This window comes from Microtus pennsylvanicus, chromosome 7 (genome assembly GCF_037038515.1).
Source record: "Microtus pennsylvanicus isolate mMicPen1 chromosome 7, mMicPen1.hap1, whole genome shotgun sequence".
In the NCBI taxonomy this organism is placed as follows: Eukaryota; Metazoa; Chordata; class Mammalia; order Rodentia; family Cricetidae; genus Microtus; species Microtus pennsylvanicus.
Window position 1 is genome coordinate 43,434,125 of NC_134585.1, and position 16,717 is coordinate 43,450,841.

At 42.5% G+C, this 16,717-nt stretch overlaps 2 protein-coding genes across 9 annotated transcripts in view; both read left to right on the forward strand.

Annotated features, from left to right (window-relative positions):
* The window catches only part of Fam135a (family with sequence similarity 135 member A), a 79,229-nt gene extending 77,365 nt beyond the window's left edge, over positions 1-1,864 (forward strand). For all 8 annotated transcript variants that reach the window (XM_075980567.1, XM_075980564.1, XM_075980566.1 and 5 more), the window contains one exon: positions 465-1,864. In XM_075980567.1, the coding sequence (XP_075836682.1) occupies positions 465-670 (206 nt within the window). In that variant the 3' untranslated portion in view covers positions 671-1,864. The remainder of the gene's footprint in view (positions 1-464) is intronic.
* Positions 1,865-5,671: 3,807 nt separating this feature from the next.
* Positions 5,672-13,897, forward strand: Sdhaf4 (succinate dehydrogenase complex assembly factor 4). The gene is made up of 3 exons (XM_075980575.1): positions 5,672-5,797; positions 7,818-7,967; positions 13,502-13,897. The coding sequence occupies exons 1-3, from the start codon at positions 5,746-5,748 to the stop codon at positions 13,609-13,611; spliced, it is 312 nt and encodes a 103-aa protein (XP_075836690.1). The 5' UTR covers positions 5,672-5,745; the 3' UTR covers positions 13,612-13,897.
* The last annotated feature ends 2,820 nt before the right edge of the window (positions 13,898-16,717 follow it).

Here is a 16,717-nt window from a genome sequence, read left to right on the forward strand (position 1 = left end):
GACCACAAAAGCGCACTCTTCAATCCAACTCAGATTGTTCTGACAAGAGGAAGTTGCTGTTCTTTGTCAAAATATTGTAGAAATGTTATCTGCCATACAATTATCTTTAAAGTACTTGCTACAGCATAAAGTATTTTATTTTACCATATCAAAATATTTTGTCATCAGCTTATTTTCTTTGCTTAGCAAATTATTAGTGACTAAAGTTAAAGAAAACTGCTTTATATATATATGCATTGTTCTGAGTTAAAAATGGACAAATATAGTATATAATAAATTTGAACTGGCCAGGTAAGGTATTATGATTACTAATATTTTCTATAAAATAATCTCAAAATAATAGCTGAAGAAAAGAAAATGATACTTTTCTGCTTTATGTGAAAATAATATAAATTTTATAAATTAGAGGGAAGTTGACTGACTTTCAGATATGCAAATAATTTTCCTTTTTGTCTACTTTATAGGACAAATCTATTCAGAAATGATCCACAACTTACTTCGCCCAGTTCTGCAAAGCAAAGGCTGTAATTTGGTTCGATACAATGTCATTAATGCCTTGCCCAACACGGCTGATTCGCTCATCGGGAGAGCTGCACACATAGCTGTCCTCGATTCGGAAATATTTTTAGAGAAGTTTTTCCTGGTTGCTGCCCTCAAATATTTCCAGTAGGACAGAAGCATCATTAGAGACTTACCAATTACCTCATTCAGCAACAATTTAAATAATGTATTATAGTGTGTAGATGTTAAGTTCTAAGACATATTTATACCTTTTTATATGGAAGATAATTTATATCATCCATGTGTAGAGCCTTTTAAACATCAACTTTACTTTCTAGGTAATGTGGCTGTGCAATATTTTTTTAATTTTATCTTTTTACTTTTCTATTTTTCATATGTTTTGCTACCTAAGTATTTCAGTGAAACTTTGAGCCCATATGTATGTCTGATCATTTATTATTGGCTTCCACAATCGTTATTCAGACTACATCACGTTAAAGGCTGTTAGGATAGTATAGGATTTTAAATTTTCTAATTTGGGGCTTTTAGTGGACAATAAATTTTACTTTTAACACTTCATTCTGTTTTAACTGGAAATAAAATGGCTGCTAAAATGTATTTTTGAAATCAACCTCTTTAATCCTAAAATACTATCTTTACATTTCCTCAAACCAGGTGGTTCATACATGCCAATGTTTTAAAGGTTTTCTATAAAGTCATTATTGTTGCTATTAAACGTGTCATGCTTATTAAAACCTATTTTTACTGGTCATTTCAACATTATTTCTCATACTGACTTTTATTCCTGGACTTTTCTTGTTCATTAGGAGCTTATAAAGATTTCTGAATGCCCTCTGCCTTGATTTGGTTGGAATTTTATTAAATTTAGTAATGTTGCTTGAATTTCTCACAGCAGTTCTTTAATCCTTTTCATAGAGTTCCTTCTATGTAATAATTAAATGTTGAAATTTATGAAATACTTTTATGAATTTAGATAATTTTTAAATACTATTAAAATTTATCGAGCTAAGAGTCATGTAAATAGAGTTAAAATTGAGAGATGATTAACTTTACTTGTTTGGTGATACCGATGCAGATGTTTTTGATATATGGAGATGTTGAGTCTTTTGACTTTACAAACGGTGCTGAACAGCATTCAATTCACTACCCCCTCCTGTTTTATTTGTGAAAATAATAATGTGCTACAGGTGGATGGAAGGTCTGTTTACATTCACCACTTGTAGTGGGCAATGGTTTTTGTTAAGTCTGTATAATGTATAATTGGTGCATGTTTATTTTTAGTGTGTTAATTGCCTCTGATGTTAATAAATGAGAAAATGCCTTTCTGGGGGAGTAGCAGTAACATTTGTGATGTTTTTCTTACTCTTGGAATCCTTGGAGATGCAGCAGTGGCCTGTGTAATACTCTGTGAACAGTGGATGAGTTATACTGTGGCATATCCATCCATCCTCCATGTGTCATAGGCTAATACCATCTCAGTTTACATAGCATGCCCTGATATTGTGCAGCACCCTGATACCTTCTTAGAATGTGTCCTCACCATTAAGTGATAAGTGGCTGCCTATGCTTTCATTCGTAAGTAGATATACTAGTCTTTCATATTCATCAAGTACTGAAAAGAATTTCATTGATCATATTTGATAACTATTTACTTTTTAAAAGTTATTCAAGTTTTTATGAGTTGAACTAAGCATTAAATATACCAAAGTTATTATAACTGGAAATATAAATATATCCGTTATCAGCCACATATTTTCGCTATATATTTTTCATGTTTGTATAGGTTGGTTTTCAGTTCGAAATATGGATCTTCTTAAGTTTAAATACCTTCTGCCTTGACAAAGGCCTCATTCATAATCATATTAATCATATTTAAAGGAAACTTACTCTCAGGATCGTAGTTCACTGGATTTTGGTCATTTCAAAACTATATAATTATTTCGGTGATTTAAAATCTAATGTTTAATTTCTGATTTATCAGGAAAATCATTATGTATCATTTACCTCCATAAGGTGACATTCCGAAAGAGCGGGACCATGATTATCTGACATGGCACAGTTGACTCGCAGAATGAATCAGTGTGTACCAGTATAGTTCTTGGTTGCAAACAGTGAATGGTTATGAGTAACTTAACACAGAATAAAAGAATTTATTGAAAGAGTAGCAGGTGCCTCGAAGAATTTAAGAAAAGACTAGAGAACAGGATTGGATGACAAGCCAAAGGGAAGTGAGATCCACACTCCCATCTGAACTCTGACCCTGAGAAGAGTGAAGGAAGATGTGTATACTTGCTGCCCGGAGGGGGGTGTGTGTTAGGACTGGCTTTCAACTCCACCCTCTAGATTCAGTCTGGTGGGAGTACCAGGTGACCACAGCCAGGTTTTGTGCCAATGCTAGGGTCATGAAGGACAGCAGATGTACCTGACCCTCTGAGTTTTCAAAATAGGAAAGGGCAATTCTAACAATCCTGCTTTTATTGCAAAGTATCACTTTAGCTTCGTGAAGACTTATAGGGACTTCCTGAGTAGTGTGGTCCAGTGAAGATGTTTAAGTTTCAAAACATAACTTGGTCCAGAGCCCTAGCGTAAACTGACGTCTCTCTAGCTGGAGTACCTTGGACAAATTCTTTGATTTAAAACAGTTATTTAAACCTCATCTCTGAGAAAAGACAGAATGATACTGATTGAGCACAAAACACAATTTTATTTTGGTGGTGCGGGCGGGGTAGGTTTTGAGGCAGGGTTTCTCTGTGTAACATTCTAACTGTTCAAGAACTCACTTTGTGACCCGGCTGACCTCAAACTCATAGAGATCCACCTGCATCAGGCTCCCAAGTGCTGGGATTAAAGGCGTGCACCGCCATGACCAGGCTAAAACCCAAATTTTGATCTTTCCCTTGTAAATGTGACCATGCCAATGAGCCTTGCCAACTGCTCTCAGGGAGAGCCAGAATCAGTTTCCTAAGTCTTGGGGCTACCTTGTCCCAGGACAACTAGGTTGTCCTTAGGTTCTAGTCTGAATAGGAAAAGTGAGTAGGGTACTGGGGGTGTGGCTCAGTGGGTAGTGTGCTTGCCTGACATGGGCGTGGTGGCACGTGTCAGTTTGATCTCAGCCTTTAGAAGCTAGAGCAGGATCAGAAGGTGATGATCATCCCTAGTAGTAGGGACATCATTCCTTTGGTCTCTCATTGATGTGTGTGATGCCTGACCAGAATTTGTATTTTTAATAGTTTCTTATCAAGGAAGATGGCAAGAACACTGTCAAGACTGGTGAACCAGGAGCATGGGTAACCCCCAAACAGCCACATACCCGAAAAGCCCCACACCAGCATAGATGACAATGTTCCCATAACTACATTAATGTACTTCTGTCTAGTTCTCATTCTATGTTTGTATTCTCTTACCATTTTCCAAGACCTTGTGTAACTGGGGCAGAATTACAGGCTTCTGGAAGAGGCATGGGGGAGAGTGGATAGGATCTTGGGGTAGTCTAACCAGGGAAAGCTAACAGCCCCAGCTGTGTAGAGTAACTCTCATGCTTGAAGTAATCACCTGCTCTCTTGGTGGACAACACTCCGCAACACTGGTACACTGGGAAATAATAGGCAGTGACAGTTTGTGGTAGAATGTCTTCTCAAGTGGGAAGCCAAACATAGGCAGCATACAGACATAAATGGGGTCTCCCTCTTCTACTCTCTGGACTCCGGTCAACACAAGTGAACTCAAGACTGTTAGCTGTACATGATATCTTTTAGGGACAGCATACCAAAGTATTTCATCACCTGGCTCCAAAACCAAACCTACAAGACCAAAGTCTGGAAGATAGAATACTTGATAGGATTGGTGGATCCTTCAGATATTGCATTTACATTCACAGGTAGGAAGTTCTTTTGATAAGCAATTTTGTATGGGACACTGTTTAAAGTGTTCCATACAAAGCTTTCACAAATGAAGTGATATGTATGAAAGGAAACAATTCAGGGAAAACAGTCCAAACATAATTATTTAAAAGCAAATTGCTACCTTCTTCATGATAGTTGGATTGATTCCCTAAATCTTTTGGACTGCTTAATACTCTAGTACAGGTCAAGTCAGTCATTGGAATTGCTAAGTAGTGGTGCTAGCCAATTAGTCCTGGGAGGGGAAAGACAGTTAAATGTACACATACGCCTTTGTTCTTAATACCTTTGTGGGTGTATTAGTGGAGCCACAGAGCAAGCAGCTGTGGTAAGAAAAGTTGCTATCGCGGGTCTTCTTGATGGTCAACTCTTTTGACTCCAAGACAGGGATTTCGTGAAGTAATTCATCCAAATAGCTATGGATTTGTTTTGTTTTCTAGTAATGGGGGGGGGGACTTTTCACTATTTGTCATTTATATAGGTTTTTACATGAAAAATTTTAAGGTTTTTTTTAATGAGTGTTTTGCTGGCGTGTATGTATGTATGTATGTCGTGTGCATGCCTACTGTCAACAAAGTCCAGAAGAGGCTGTCAGACACTCTGGAACTGGAGTTACAAACCTGTGAGTTGCCATGTAGATGCTGGGACTACATGCAGGTCCTCTGAAACAGAAGCCGTCTCTCCAGCCCCTCAAGATTTTAAAATATTTTTTAAAAGATCTCTAACACGGCACCATCTCAATAATCACATGACTGAATATGCCGAACTTACTAAAATTTTGTTTTTAAAATATGGGAAGGTTCACTATAATTAAATCTTTATGTATTTTAACTACAGATTTATGGAGCAATACTTTGGCACACCTATGTGGTATGTGATGAAACTTAAAAATTATTCGTATCTAGTCAGTCTATAGATATATATGTTATTAATGCATGTCTAAAATACGTAATCAGATTAAGTTGATTCATGTTTCCGGCTCCTTGTTGTGCTTTGAACTTCCTCCTCTAGATAGGCAAGCACACTACACACTAGGGTGGTGTGAACTCTAGAACCTGTAACTTCCGTGCAGGCTTTCGGTTTGTCTTTTGTGTCCTTTGGAATGGCTAAGAGCGATTGCCAGGGACAGAGTCCGACAGAGGTTGGGGGCGTGGCTATGCAGAATTACTAGAGGCAGTACTGGGAGGCCTGAACCGGGTCAGTCGGACGGACAAAGCGAAGCTCCGCCCAATTCTGCTGTCGCTGACGCCTGCGCAGACCGCGCGGGTCCCCTGTGGAGCTCCGCGGTGGCTGTGAGTGCGCAGGCGCTGCGGGAGAAGGCGGTATGGTCTCGACAGGCCTTATGGGGTCTCTGGTGGCCTCCGTCTGGAGAACAAGTAAGGCGATCCCCCCGGGGTCCCGAGACTCGGGGACTCTCGGGGGAAGCCGGTTTCTGACATGCAAATGCGCCGGCGCGGAGACCCGGCCGCGATGCCTTGTGACCTCCTGGGTCGAGCCTTTCCGGTGTGCTTAGCGGAGGGACCCAGGCTTTGCGGGTGGGTTGCGAGGAGCGCCTTGCACTGGGATGCAGCTGGGATAGTATGGAAAAGAAGGTCACTTCGGGGATGAGTGTCATTAATTTATTGTTTGCTTACATCAAGAATAATTTGTACCGGGCAGGTGGTGCATACCTTTAGTCCAGCATTAAGAACGCAGAGGCAGGAGTATCCCTGAGTTCAAGGTCTGCCTGGTCCAAACGTACCGCAAACTAGTCAGATAGATGAGTACACGTAACGAAAAGCACACGAATCCAAGACCTGTTAGAAAAGATACTTGCATGCTTTCTGTAGAAACTAACGTCTTCAAAACTGTTGCATTATTTCTCAGTATTTTCCTCAATTAGCATGCCGAAGATGCAGAATGTTAGTTTAATTGATGACTTCGCTGAGAAATTACGGAAACTGAAGACAGAATCACTGCTGTCTTAACAAGTAGCCAATTTTTTTTTATAAATAAACTTTCCAGTTTTTCCCTTCAAATTCTTAATACCTGTTGGTTGTTAAAATCTTGATCTAAAGCTAGTTCCAGGACAGGAACCAAAAGCTACGGAGAAACCCTGTCTCGAAAAATCAAAAAAAAAAAAAAAAAAAAAACCAACTTAGAAATAAATAAATCCTAAAAAAAAATAAAAAAAATAAATCTTGATCTATACAATGACTATTATAGATAATGAAAGGCTAGCTCCAAACCCTTAGGTGGTAACTTTAATTCTTTAGTTTTATCCAGCATTCCACTGTTTTAGAATAATTATGTCATGTTTGATACCAGAAATTATATATATATACACATGACATGTACGTATGTAAAGTATAAAGCAAAGGGAACATTAATGAACCCATTTTCCCATTAAAATGTTTAGATGCATTTTGTATCCATTGTTTTTTTTTCAACTACTCTTACTTCGAGATCACTCCGTACAGAAATGTGAGCTGGTATCTTTTACTTGTGTACGATACACTGTCTATTCTTACAGCTGCTTGGACAATACCAGAAACACTAGCATAGGGTACTCCACCCTCTGGAGTGTTTCCCATGCCCCAGCATGGTAAACTCCTAAAGGAAGGATGCTGTTAATTGATTCTCCTGTCAGGGTTGGGACAAGCCAACTGCTTCCATATCCAAGGAATTGAAATTAAAGCCACAGATTGCAAAGTCGCAAATGAAACTTTGAATTCTTCTACTGCAAGAGAGCCACGGGTCACAATGAAGAAGGCCCGGCTAGGGCCTCGTTAGTGGGTGTACAGGGAAGACAGGGTGGTTACTAAGGAGCTGGGGTTGTTCTCATTTTGATTAATATACTAGGCAGTATAATCATTTTCTGTATATGTTCCTTATTATGCTTCTGGCTTCAATCATACATTTGCCAAAATAGACATAAGATGGTAAATAGAAGATTTTCCTTTTTAAAAAAGAAAAATCACCTTTAGGGCTCAGTTTACCTTACTTGCTTCAGAGAGGGATGTGCAAGCATCCTGGTGCTGGGGGCGGGGCTTATGTTGCTAGGTGCGTCTCTTGGAGAGAAGTGTGTGTGCATACTATGTACGGTAAGGAAATTAGGCTGCCAAGTGCACTATTAGAAGACAGTGTGCATATTTGTGCATATCCCAAACCAGATGAGTCCGAGGTTACTAAGCTATTCCGTACACTTCCCCGTCTCCTTACTTTCTAGCTCTTTCGAGCTTGGAACACTGGTTATCTGTCTCTATCGAAGGGAAATAGCTGTGTAGAACTGAGGTGTGGAGGAAAGAATTTTTACTGTATGCCATTTGTCCTTTTTGAACTATGATAAATGGTCAAAAAAAACAAGTAGGCAAAATTAGGGTTTTTTTAAAGTAAAATATTTTTTTCCTCCGTTAGGATCCTCCCTTCTGAGTCACTCTTTGAGGACAGTGAGTTCTCAAGAGGGAAAACCTGAACCTGTGAAGCAGCCTCTTAAGAAGTCAAAGTTGCCAGTGGGTCGTTTCGATGCTCCGGAGGACTCGCACCTGGAGAGGGAGCCGCTGAAGAGTGAGTGGAGTCACCTCTGTCTGTGCTTAGCACAGCAGAGAAATGCTAGCTCCTAGAACATGAGTGCAAGAACTGAGATGTGCTCTCGCTTGCTGTTAGCACTTCTAAAGGCTATGTCAGTGAGTTAAAATCCCGTCTGGACGGTCTGTGGGTGTGGTGCTTACTTCTTGAAAGGTTTCAGGTTGGTGAGACGCCAAGTGCATAAGTACTTGCCGGACATGCCTGAGGGTCAGCCAGAGCTTAGATTCCAGCACTCGTGGGCTGACAGCCATAGCAGCCCAGTGTATTTCCAGCACCGAGAAGACACAAGGAGTCCCTGGGGCGAGTCAGCTCCCTAGACTATCTGAATTGACAGTCTCTGGGCTCAAATGAGAGACCTTACTTCAGTATATAAGGTGGAGAGCAATCAGGAGAGACACCTGAAGTCAGTGTCTGACCTCTGCATGCACACACACAGAGGTACATGGATGCACACCACACAAAAGTGCACGGATGCACCCACACAAGGCCACACATACAAGCATACACATGAGTATACACACATGTGCAACCCTCACCAAAAAGGTGTAAAGCTAGAAATCTTGGCACGTGTCTGGAATACCAGCACTCTGTAAACTGACACCAGAGAATCAGGAATGTGAGGCTAGCCTGAGCAACACAGATGGTCTCAAAGAAAGGGTTTCTAAGTTTTAGTACTTTTTTAGTTATTTTGGGGGGGGGTGTTTGATTGTTTTATCTTATTGATTTGTTTTTACTAAACTTTCATTATTCAAAAGGTAAAACATATAAGTTAGTATCTTCTGTGATCCAAATAACAAACCTGCATTTGTTGATAACGTTCTGCTGCTAAGAAAATCCACTGCCGTAGCTCATCACTGATGTACAGATAAAGCCGAGGCATCAAGGTACAGTGAAGATGCCAGGCTTAGAAAACGACAGAACACAGGACTCCATACTGGAGAGAAGACATCGCTCATTCTCTTAGCTCTAATAACCTTCCTTCATTGTTCCCTGTCATCTGAAGGGACACTAGCCCATCCCAACGTGCGGCTCTGGCAGGCCTTCCCCTTCTCCCCCGTTCTCTCCATCTTGCTAAAAACCATTGGATTACCTTCCTGAAGCAAACCCCCAAGGGCCACATTCACTCATTTGGCCACTTCCTCCTCCTGAGGCTGACTACCAGGATCCAGGTATCAAAGGATGAACTCCAGCGATCAAAACCCCTTTGACTCACCTAATTAACATGCCAGTTAAAATTGCACATCTCATCCTAACGCGGGGTTTTCCTTGTGCCTTTATAAACGACTAATTTCCTATGTGTCATGTCTGTCTCCTCTCTGTCCAGAGGCAGACCTTTATCCCTCCAGGACAGATACCCCTGTCCTCTTTCCCTGGTTCCCTTTGCCCTTTCCTTGGTCCTCTATCTCCTGTCTTTGTCTCTTATTCCCTGGCCTTTGTCCCTCTGGGGCAAATAAATCTCCTTTGTGTTGAGAATTTGGTCTTGGGCTCCTGAGCCAATACTTTTCCTGTCTTTCAGAGTGTAATAGACTAAACATAATTTATCATTGTTTTTCTTCCTTCTCTAATTGTATGACTTTAATTATGCATATCTGTATGTGTATGTCTCTTTGTGTGTGGGTCTGTGCATGTAGTCAGAACTACTGCATTCCCTGGAGTTGGAGTTAGAACATCTGGGAGTCTCCTGCATTAACGCCAGGAACCAAATTCTGGGGTTCTTATTTTGATTGTGTTGGGTGACTTTTCATGGGGAGACATTTAAAAGGTCAATTCATCCCAGATAGGGCACCTGTAGGCCAAAGGAACAGTTCTGTCAAATCAGTGAGTCAGCGAGCTTATTGGGATTCCCGGCAGGAGCAGAGGAAAGGGATGTATGGGTTGCTTTTTCTTATTGCACTGATACAGTCCCTGACAGAAGCCGCTAAAGGAGAGGATGGCCTGTGGTGGCTCACGGCTTGAGAGGGGTGCAGCCCTATCATGACAGGCAGGCATGGTGACAGGAACGTAAGATGACAGCCACATTGTGTCTGTTGGCAGGTGGCAGAGGCAAATGCCGGTGCCCGGCTCGCTTTCTGGTTTTCAGGATCTCAGGCATGGTATGGGGTGAACGTTCAGGGTGGATCTCTCCGTAGATCTGGAAACTCCCTCATAGAATCACCCAGATAGGTCTCCTAGGTCACTTCCTTGCCCACATGACAGCTGAGATTAACTGTCACGTGAGGCTACTTACAGGAATATGGGCAAATCCCAATCAGGAAAGAGGTTCGTTTTGGCTTGCAGTACAGTTCTGGAAGCGAAAATGCTAAAAGTGAAATGCTGGCATCTGGGCTTCAGCATGGCTTCCAAACCTTACCAGTTAGAGTTCAGTCCCGAACTCTGCTGTAGAAGAAGACCGGTTCCTGAATAACCTCTCCCTCAATGCTCACAATCCAAGCTCATACACAACACACATGCACACCAGCAATCAATGTCATTAAAACAAGTTTTAAATATGGGAGTGGTCAGTGAGGGAAAGTGGATAACTCATTGGAAGAATGCCAGCTTAGCAGGCGTGGAACCCTGGCCTCATGCTAAACCCGTAAATCTGACATGGTAGTGCGTGCCAGTAATCCCAGCACTAGGGAGTTGGACGGAAGGAGGGTAATAAGTTGAAGGCAGGCAACCTGGGCAACATGAGGTCCTATTTCAGGAAGGGAATAAGGAAAGATATTGTCGCGAAGTGTTTGTTTATTTGTCTTGGTTTAATTTTTGTTTTATTTTTGGGGAAGAGATCTCACTCTGCAGCCCTAGCTAGGTGGCCTGAAATTCCCTTTGTAGACCAGGCTGGCCTACAAGTCACTCCTTACTCTGCCTCCCAAGAGCTGGGGTAAAAGGCGTGTGCCATCACGTATGGTTAAATTTTTCAAAATATATTTGGCTGGAGATTGTCTGGCCAGCTCTATTAAAGTGTGATTTAAAGATACATATCTGTGAGTTTTCATAAATGTTTGCAGTCATGTAAACAACATTAAGTGTAAGTTCTTATTCCTTACAGAGTTATCTTTTGCTTATTTTTAAATCAACTCCATCCCCACCTCTTCCTACAACCATTGATTCATTCTCAATCCCTGTAGTTTTGCTTTTTATAGGGTTTTATGTAAATGGCAGACTCTGTAGGCTGGCATCCTTTGCTCTGTCTACTGTGGAAGAGATCTGTTTTAGGAAGATGCTTTAGCACCCATGCACGGTGCGGCTGGAAATGTAAGAGGCAGAACACAGATGGCACAGCAGACCACGGGAGTGCCAAGAGTGAGCCACTGAGTGTGTAAGGCAGGGCTGATAGGAGGAGGAGGAGGAGTCAGGGAACTTCCAGGGTGTAACAAACACAAAAGTCAGGAAGTTCAGAGGAGAGAAGGGAAAACAGGAGGTTGTAGTCAAAGAGGAGAGAGCTCAAGAGTGAGAACAGAAGAAGCATTCAGGGGACAAGGAAGTCCAGTGAGAGTCCAAGTGAGATGAGCCTCCTTATAAGGAGGTTTAGGGACTTTTTTTGTCTCCGTGTGTGATGGTCCTTGGTGTGGATGTCGATACGATGGAGGACGGGGTGGTGGGAGATGACGCTATAATCTGATATTCATTGATGTGATCAGCAGTGAGAAGGGGCATCTCAATGTGTGCATACCATTGTGTGTATGAATATGCACATACATGTGCATATAGTGTATTCATGTGCATGTATGTGCATGCATGTGTGTATGTGTTAAGGGTCTCACTGTGTGTGTGTGTGTGTATGTAGTAAGGGTCTTGTGTTCTAGACTAACCCGGAACTGCTGGACTCAAATATTTCTCCTGCCTTCAGTTCCTGAAAGGCTGGGACTACAATCACACCATTCAAACAAGCTCAGCATATTCTTTTTTGCTAGTACTGTCCAAGCCCTGATCCCAAATGTGAGGGTATTTGGAGATAATTAGGTTGGGATCATATGGGTGAGGACCTCATGGTGGGACTCGTACCCTTATGAGAGAGAAACTGGAACCCTCACTGCCTCCTTCTTTTCCAAATGACAGTTCAGAGAGAAAAGTAGTCTGTAGCTCAGGAAGAGGGCCTCACTCCAACCCAGCCAAGCTCCTCCACCCCACTGAGACTTTTAGTGCATAAGCCACACAGTCTGAGTGTTTTGTCTTAGCATTCCCTGCGATCACACCCAGAGAATCCCAGGAATGGGGAGCAGAGGAGCTTCTATTATAGGCTTGGGGGGTAGCCCAGAATTTCCCCAGAAAACAGAATGATGACCAGGATAGGGGAGAGTTAGGCACAAATACAGAAAAGATAAAGATTGAAGAAATATTTGGAAAGTTTCAAGGTGAATTCTGTACCTTCTTTGGTTAGTCTGCAGAGGGGCTGCAGAATTTGGGATAATGATCTTTTGAGTTTTCCAAAAATACACCATTCAAGATAGGAGGTTCTTTCTGACAGCTGGTTCTTCATCTGTTCTCTCTCTACACAAGGAGAGCAGCCTGTGGGTTTCAGTTCAGGCTCCATCCAGCTGTTCTCCCGCTGTGTGACACTCAACAACTCTGTACACCTGTAACATAGGGGCAGTGTTGTTTCCTGACTCATAGAGTTATTATGTGGACTGAGTGAGTTAAGGTGTATAGAATGCTGAGAATTGAAAGCCCAGTATCAGGTTATAACAGAAGGATCATCTGACTCTCAGCATTTAACACCAACCCGGCAGTATTAGTGATACCTAACATCAAATTGACCAATTAATTAAAAATTAAAATCGTCAGAATTTGGCTTGACTCACAGCGAGGACTCCTATCAGGAAAATGTAGCACATTTGTGTGTGTGTGTGTGTGTGTGCGCGTGCACGCACGTGCGTGTGCATATGTTTGTTACTGGAGACTGAACTTGACTCGTGCTAAAGCACGCATTCTGTTACTAAGCACTGTTCTCAACCCATGAACACACAGTATTAAGTCGATGATTTCACTTAACGCTCGTACAACCCATCTGCTGAAGCCAAAGCCTCTGTTAAGGAGCAGTAGCGCTCACAAGTAAAACTGGTCACCTATACATACCCGTCTCTGTGCTAGACGCTTTACATACATCACCTTGTTCAGTCAGTGCTGTGAGGTAAGTATGACCACCACCTCCGATAGGCACACACCACGCATGTCATACCGGAAAGAAAATGGAGACATTGAACTTGTTTCTAAGCCTTCCAAGTTCAGTGAAGAAACACCCTGGCCTCACTGCTTCCCTCCTGTTGGGTCCAGCACCACATTTGAAACTATATTCTTGTAATTTCTAGACCTGAACGTGTTCCAAGAATTGGAAGTCATTAGTATTAGTGGATATGAAAAATGTCTATCTCAGGTTCCGGAGGTAGAAGAGGAAGAACCATGTATATGACTCTTTTAAAGACTGGATAAGCCAGGCACTCCCAACCAGCTTGTGCAGCCCTGTCCGCAAAGCTGACCACATTGTTTTCTTCCATCTTCCAAGGCTGACCGCCTTGTTCATGTCTCCTTAGAGTTTCCAGATGATGTGAATCCAGTCACCAAAGAAAAAGGTGGACCCAGGGGCCCAGAGCCTACGCGATATGGAGACTGGGAACGGAAAGGACGCTGTATCGACTTTTAAGTGGCACATTCATGAACTGCAGAACCTTTTTCTGATGACTTCACATTGTTTTCCTTTGAACTATCGCTGAAGTCATGTCATTTTCGTCCTGTGTTGTAAAAGACTGACGGCCTTTCGGAACAAACACTGCTGTAGATTAGGAAGGTGGAGACCCTTTTCCTTCACACGTCAGCTGAAGTCTGTCGGGGTGGGAGTGCCATGAGAGCTGCACGCCTTTGCCTTGATCGTTAGCGATTAAATCAGCTGCTTATAAAATGCACATGGAAATAAATAGTTTTAAAAGATTTTCTTTAGATTGATTATTTTATACATGTGAGTGTTTTTCCTGCATGTAACTTTGTGCTTGGTGCTCATGAAGGCCAGAAGAGGGCACCAGACCCCCTGAACTGGAGTTATGGGTTGTTGTGAGCTCTCATGTGTGCTCTGGAAACTGAACCCAGGTCCTCTGCAAGAGCAGCAAGGTGCTCTAAACCTCTGTATTTATACCTGTATGTCTGTGTATGTGTGCACGAATGCAGTTGCCATAGAAGCCGGAAGAGGGTGTCAGGTTGTCTGGAGCTGTAGTCACGGGCTGTTGTGAGCCTGCTGACCTGGATACTGGGAACCAAACTCAGTTCCTCTGCAAAGTGGTACCCTGTCTTAACCACAAAGCCATCTCCCCACCCCAAGAAACTAACCTTTACATGGCTGTTGCTATGACTCGGTATGCGTGTCAGTTTTCGTCAACTTTACATAAACCAGAGTCATTTTGGAAGCAGGAGCCTCAGTTGAGAAAATGTTTCTATCACACTGGCCCTGTGGGCAAAGTCTGTAGAGCATTTTCTTCATTAATGACTGACGTGGGTGGGCCCAGTTACTGTGGGAAGTGCTACCACTGGGCAGGTGGGCCTGGACTGTAGGAAAAATCAAGTTGAACCAGCCAGGGAGGACGAGCCACTTAACTGCTCTCCTCTGCTCAGTTCCTGATGTACTGATCCTGCTTTCCCTTCATGATGGACTCTAAACGGTAAGATGAAACAAATTCTTTCCTCTCTGAGTTGCTTGTAGCCAGTGTTTTATTAAAGCAACAGAAACAAACTTAGTACACTAGAATAGTAGCTTTAAAAGATTTTGCAGGGCTGGAGAGATGGCTCAGTGGTTAAGAGAATTGCCTGCTCTTCCAAAGGTCCTGAGTTCAATTCCCAGCAACCACATGGTGGCTCACAACCATCTGTAAAGAGGTCTGGTGCCCCTTCTGGCATGCATGCACACAGACAGAATATTGTATACATAATAAATAAATATTTAAAAAAAAATAAAAGATTTTGCATGCGTGTGTGTGAGTGTGTGTGTGTGAGTGTGTGTGTGTGTGTGTGTGTGTGTGTGTGTGTGTGTGTAAGAGAGAGAGTGTATGAGAGAAGATGTGCGGAGTGAATTTTCTCCCTCCAGCTAGGTTCCAGGAATCAAGAAGTCAGGTGGTCAAGCTTGTGCAGTAGGCCTTTGACCCAGTAAGCCACCTCACTGGCCCGATAGTGACTTTTAAAATGAGGGTTAAGAAATAACAATGAAGGCCATAGTGATCATACAGAATATTTAATTTGGAGCCGAATGACTTAAACTCAGTTCTGGCCCCACTTCTTGATGTCACTATCACCCTGAATCTGTGATTAAATGTCCCTGTACTCTGTAGCCCTTTGTGTAAACTGGGGATAATAGTGGCTGACAGGACAGTTGGGTAGATTAAATTAATGAATTCATGTGTGTAGTGTGAATTCTAATTGGGCTTAATAATAAAAAGCAGGAGTCAGATATCAAGGTGGAAGCTGATGGATAAGAGAAGCAGAACAGCCAGCCCCTAGGTCTTACCTCTACCTCAGACCAAAAGGGCGATCCCGCCTCTACGAATCCTTGGACTGAATGCCATGAGCTCCTGCCTCCTCCTGCCTTCTACTGCTCTCTCTGTGTCCTAGTGCTGGGATTAAATGTGTGGCCTCCACCGCCCCGCCAGTTTCTTCTTTAGACTGATTCAATCTCACAGAGCCCAGGGTGACCTTGAACTCCTGATCTTTCCACTTCTTTCTCCCAGATTTGGGGATTGAAGGTGGTGCGTGGTTAACTAGTGACTAGCTCCACCCTCTCATCTCCAGACAAGCTTTATTTGTCAGAAACAAACAAAATGTCACACAACACTATGCCTCAGGATTCCCGAGAGAAACAACCACAGGGAGGGGTGTGTTAGTGTGTGCTCATGTGTGTGCCCGTGCGTGCGAAAGAGATTATGAGGAATTAGTACAGGAACAGGTCCTCTCTCCACTATGTAGATTCCTGGGATTGCTCTTGGGTCATCAAGCTTGGTTGGCAGCAAGTGCTGTTAGCCACTAGGCCATCTTGCCAGCCCTAAGACTGAGTGTGAAAACAGCCTGGGCAGCGGTTTCTTTAAAAGCCTTAAAGAGGGAAAACAAAAACTTGAACAAAAAAACAGCAAGAAGAGATGATTTCTTCCAGAAGCATCCTCGTAGATGTCTGAGGGCAATTTCAGCATGCATGTCATTTTCTGTAGATCGTGACACATGTCGTTTCTTGTGTTCACTATTCTTAACTATGGATGTGTTTTTCCAAATCACCGGGCTTCCTGTGGGAATGATTAAGAAAAGCAAACTTTGAAATATTTGAATTAAAATAACTTTTATGTGAATACGTTGAAGACTCATTAGTTAACAATAGTGATAATATGGGTGGGTGGAATGAAATGCGTATTAGTCAGTGAGATATAAAATTAGGGTGTAGAAAAGCAGGGGATGGAAGAGTCTACTCAGTTGACTTCGATAGCAGCCCCGTGGTTAGAGCTGCGTCAGATCCTCCAGGCTCGCCAGAAGCATCTTCTGCTGAGTGTCCTCTGTTGCAGAGTTTGGGCCTTCAGCCCTCCTGGCTGTGTGAGTTGCTCCAGAAGAACGGGTTTGCAGAGCCGACAGACAGTAGCATGCAGAGGGCTAACCACTGAGTGATGTGAGTTCTAAGTGCGCGATGACAGGAATATGCGGAAACCATCGGAGAGGACAAATGTGATGATGTGTATGAGTGCTTTGGCTGCGTGTATGATGTATATAGGTGCACCATATGCATGCTT

What these genes read in the sequence shown, in the direction of transcription:
- Sdhaf4 (XM_075980575.1), top strand. Translation starts at nt 5,746, where the DNA reads ATGGTCTCGACAGGCCTTATGGGGTCTCTGGTGGCCTCCGTCTGGAGA. An exon ending in GGCCTCCGTCTGGAGAACAA is followed by an intron (nt 5,798 to 7,817) that starts GTAAGGCGATCC and finishes TTCCTCCGTTAG; the next exon opens with GATCCTCCCTTCTGAGTCAC. An exon ending in GGAGAGGGAGCCGCTGAAGA is followed by an intron (nt 7,968 to 13,501) that starts GTGAGTGGAGTC and finishes ATGTCTCCTTAG; the next exon opens with AGTTTCCAGATGATGTGAAT.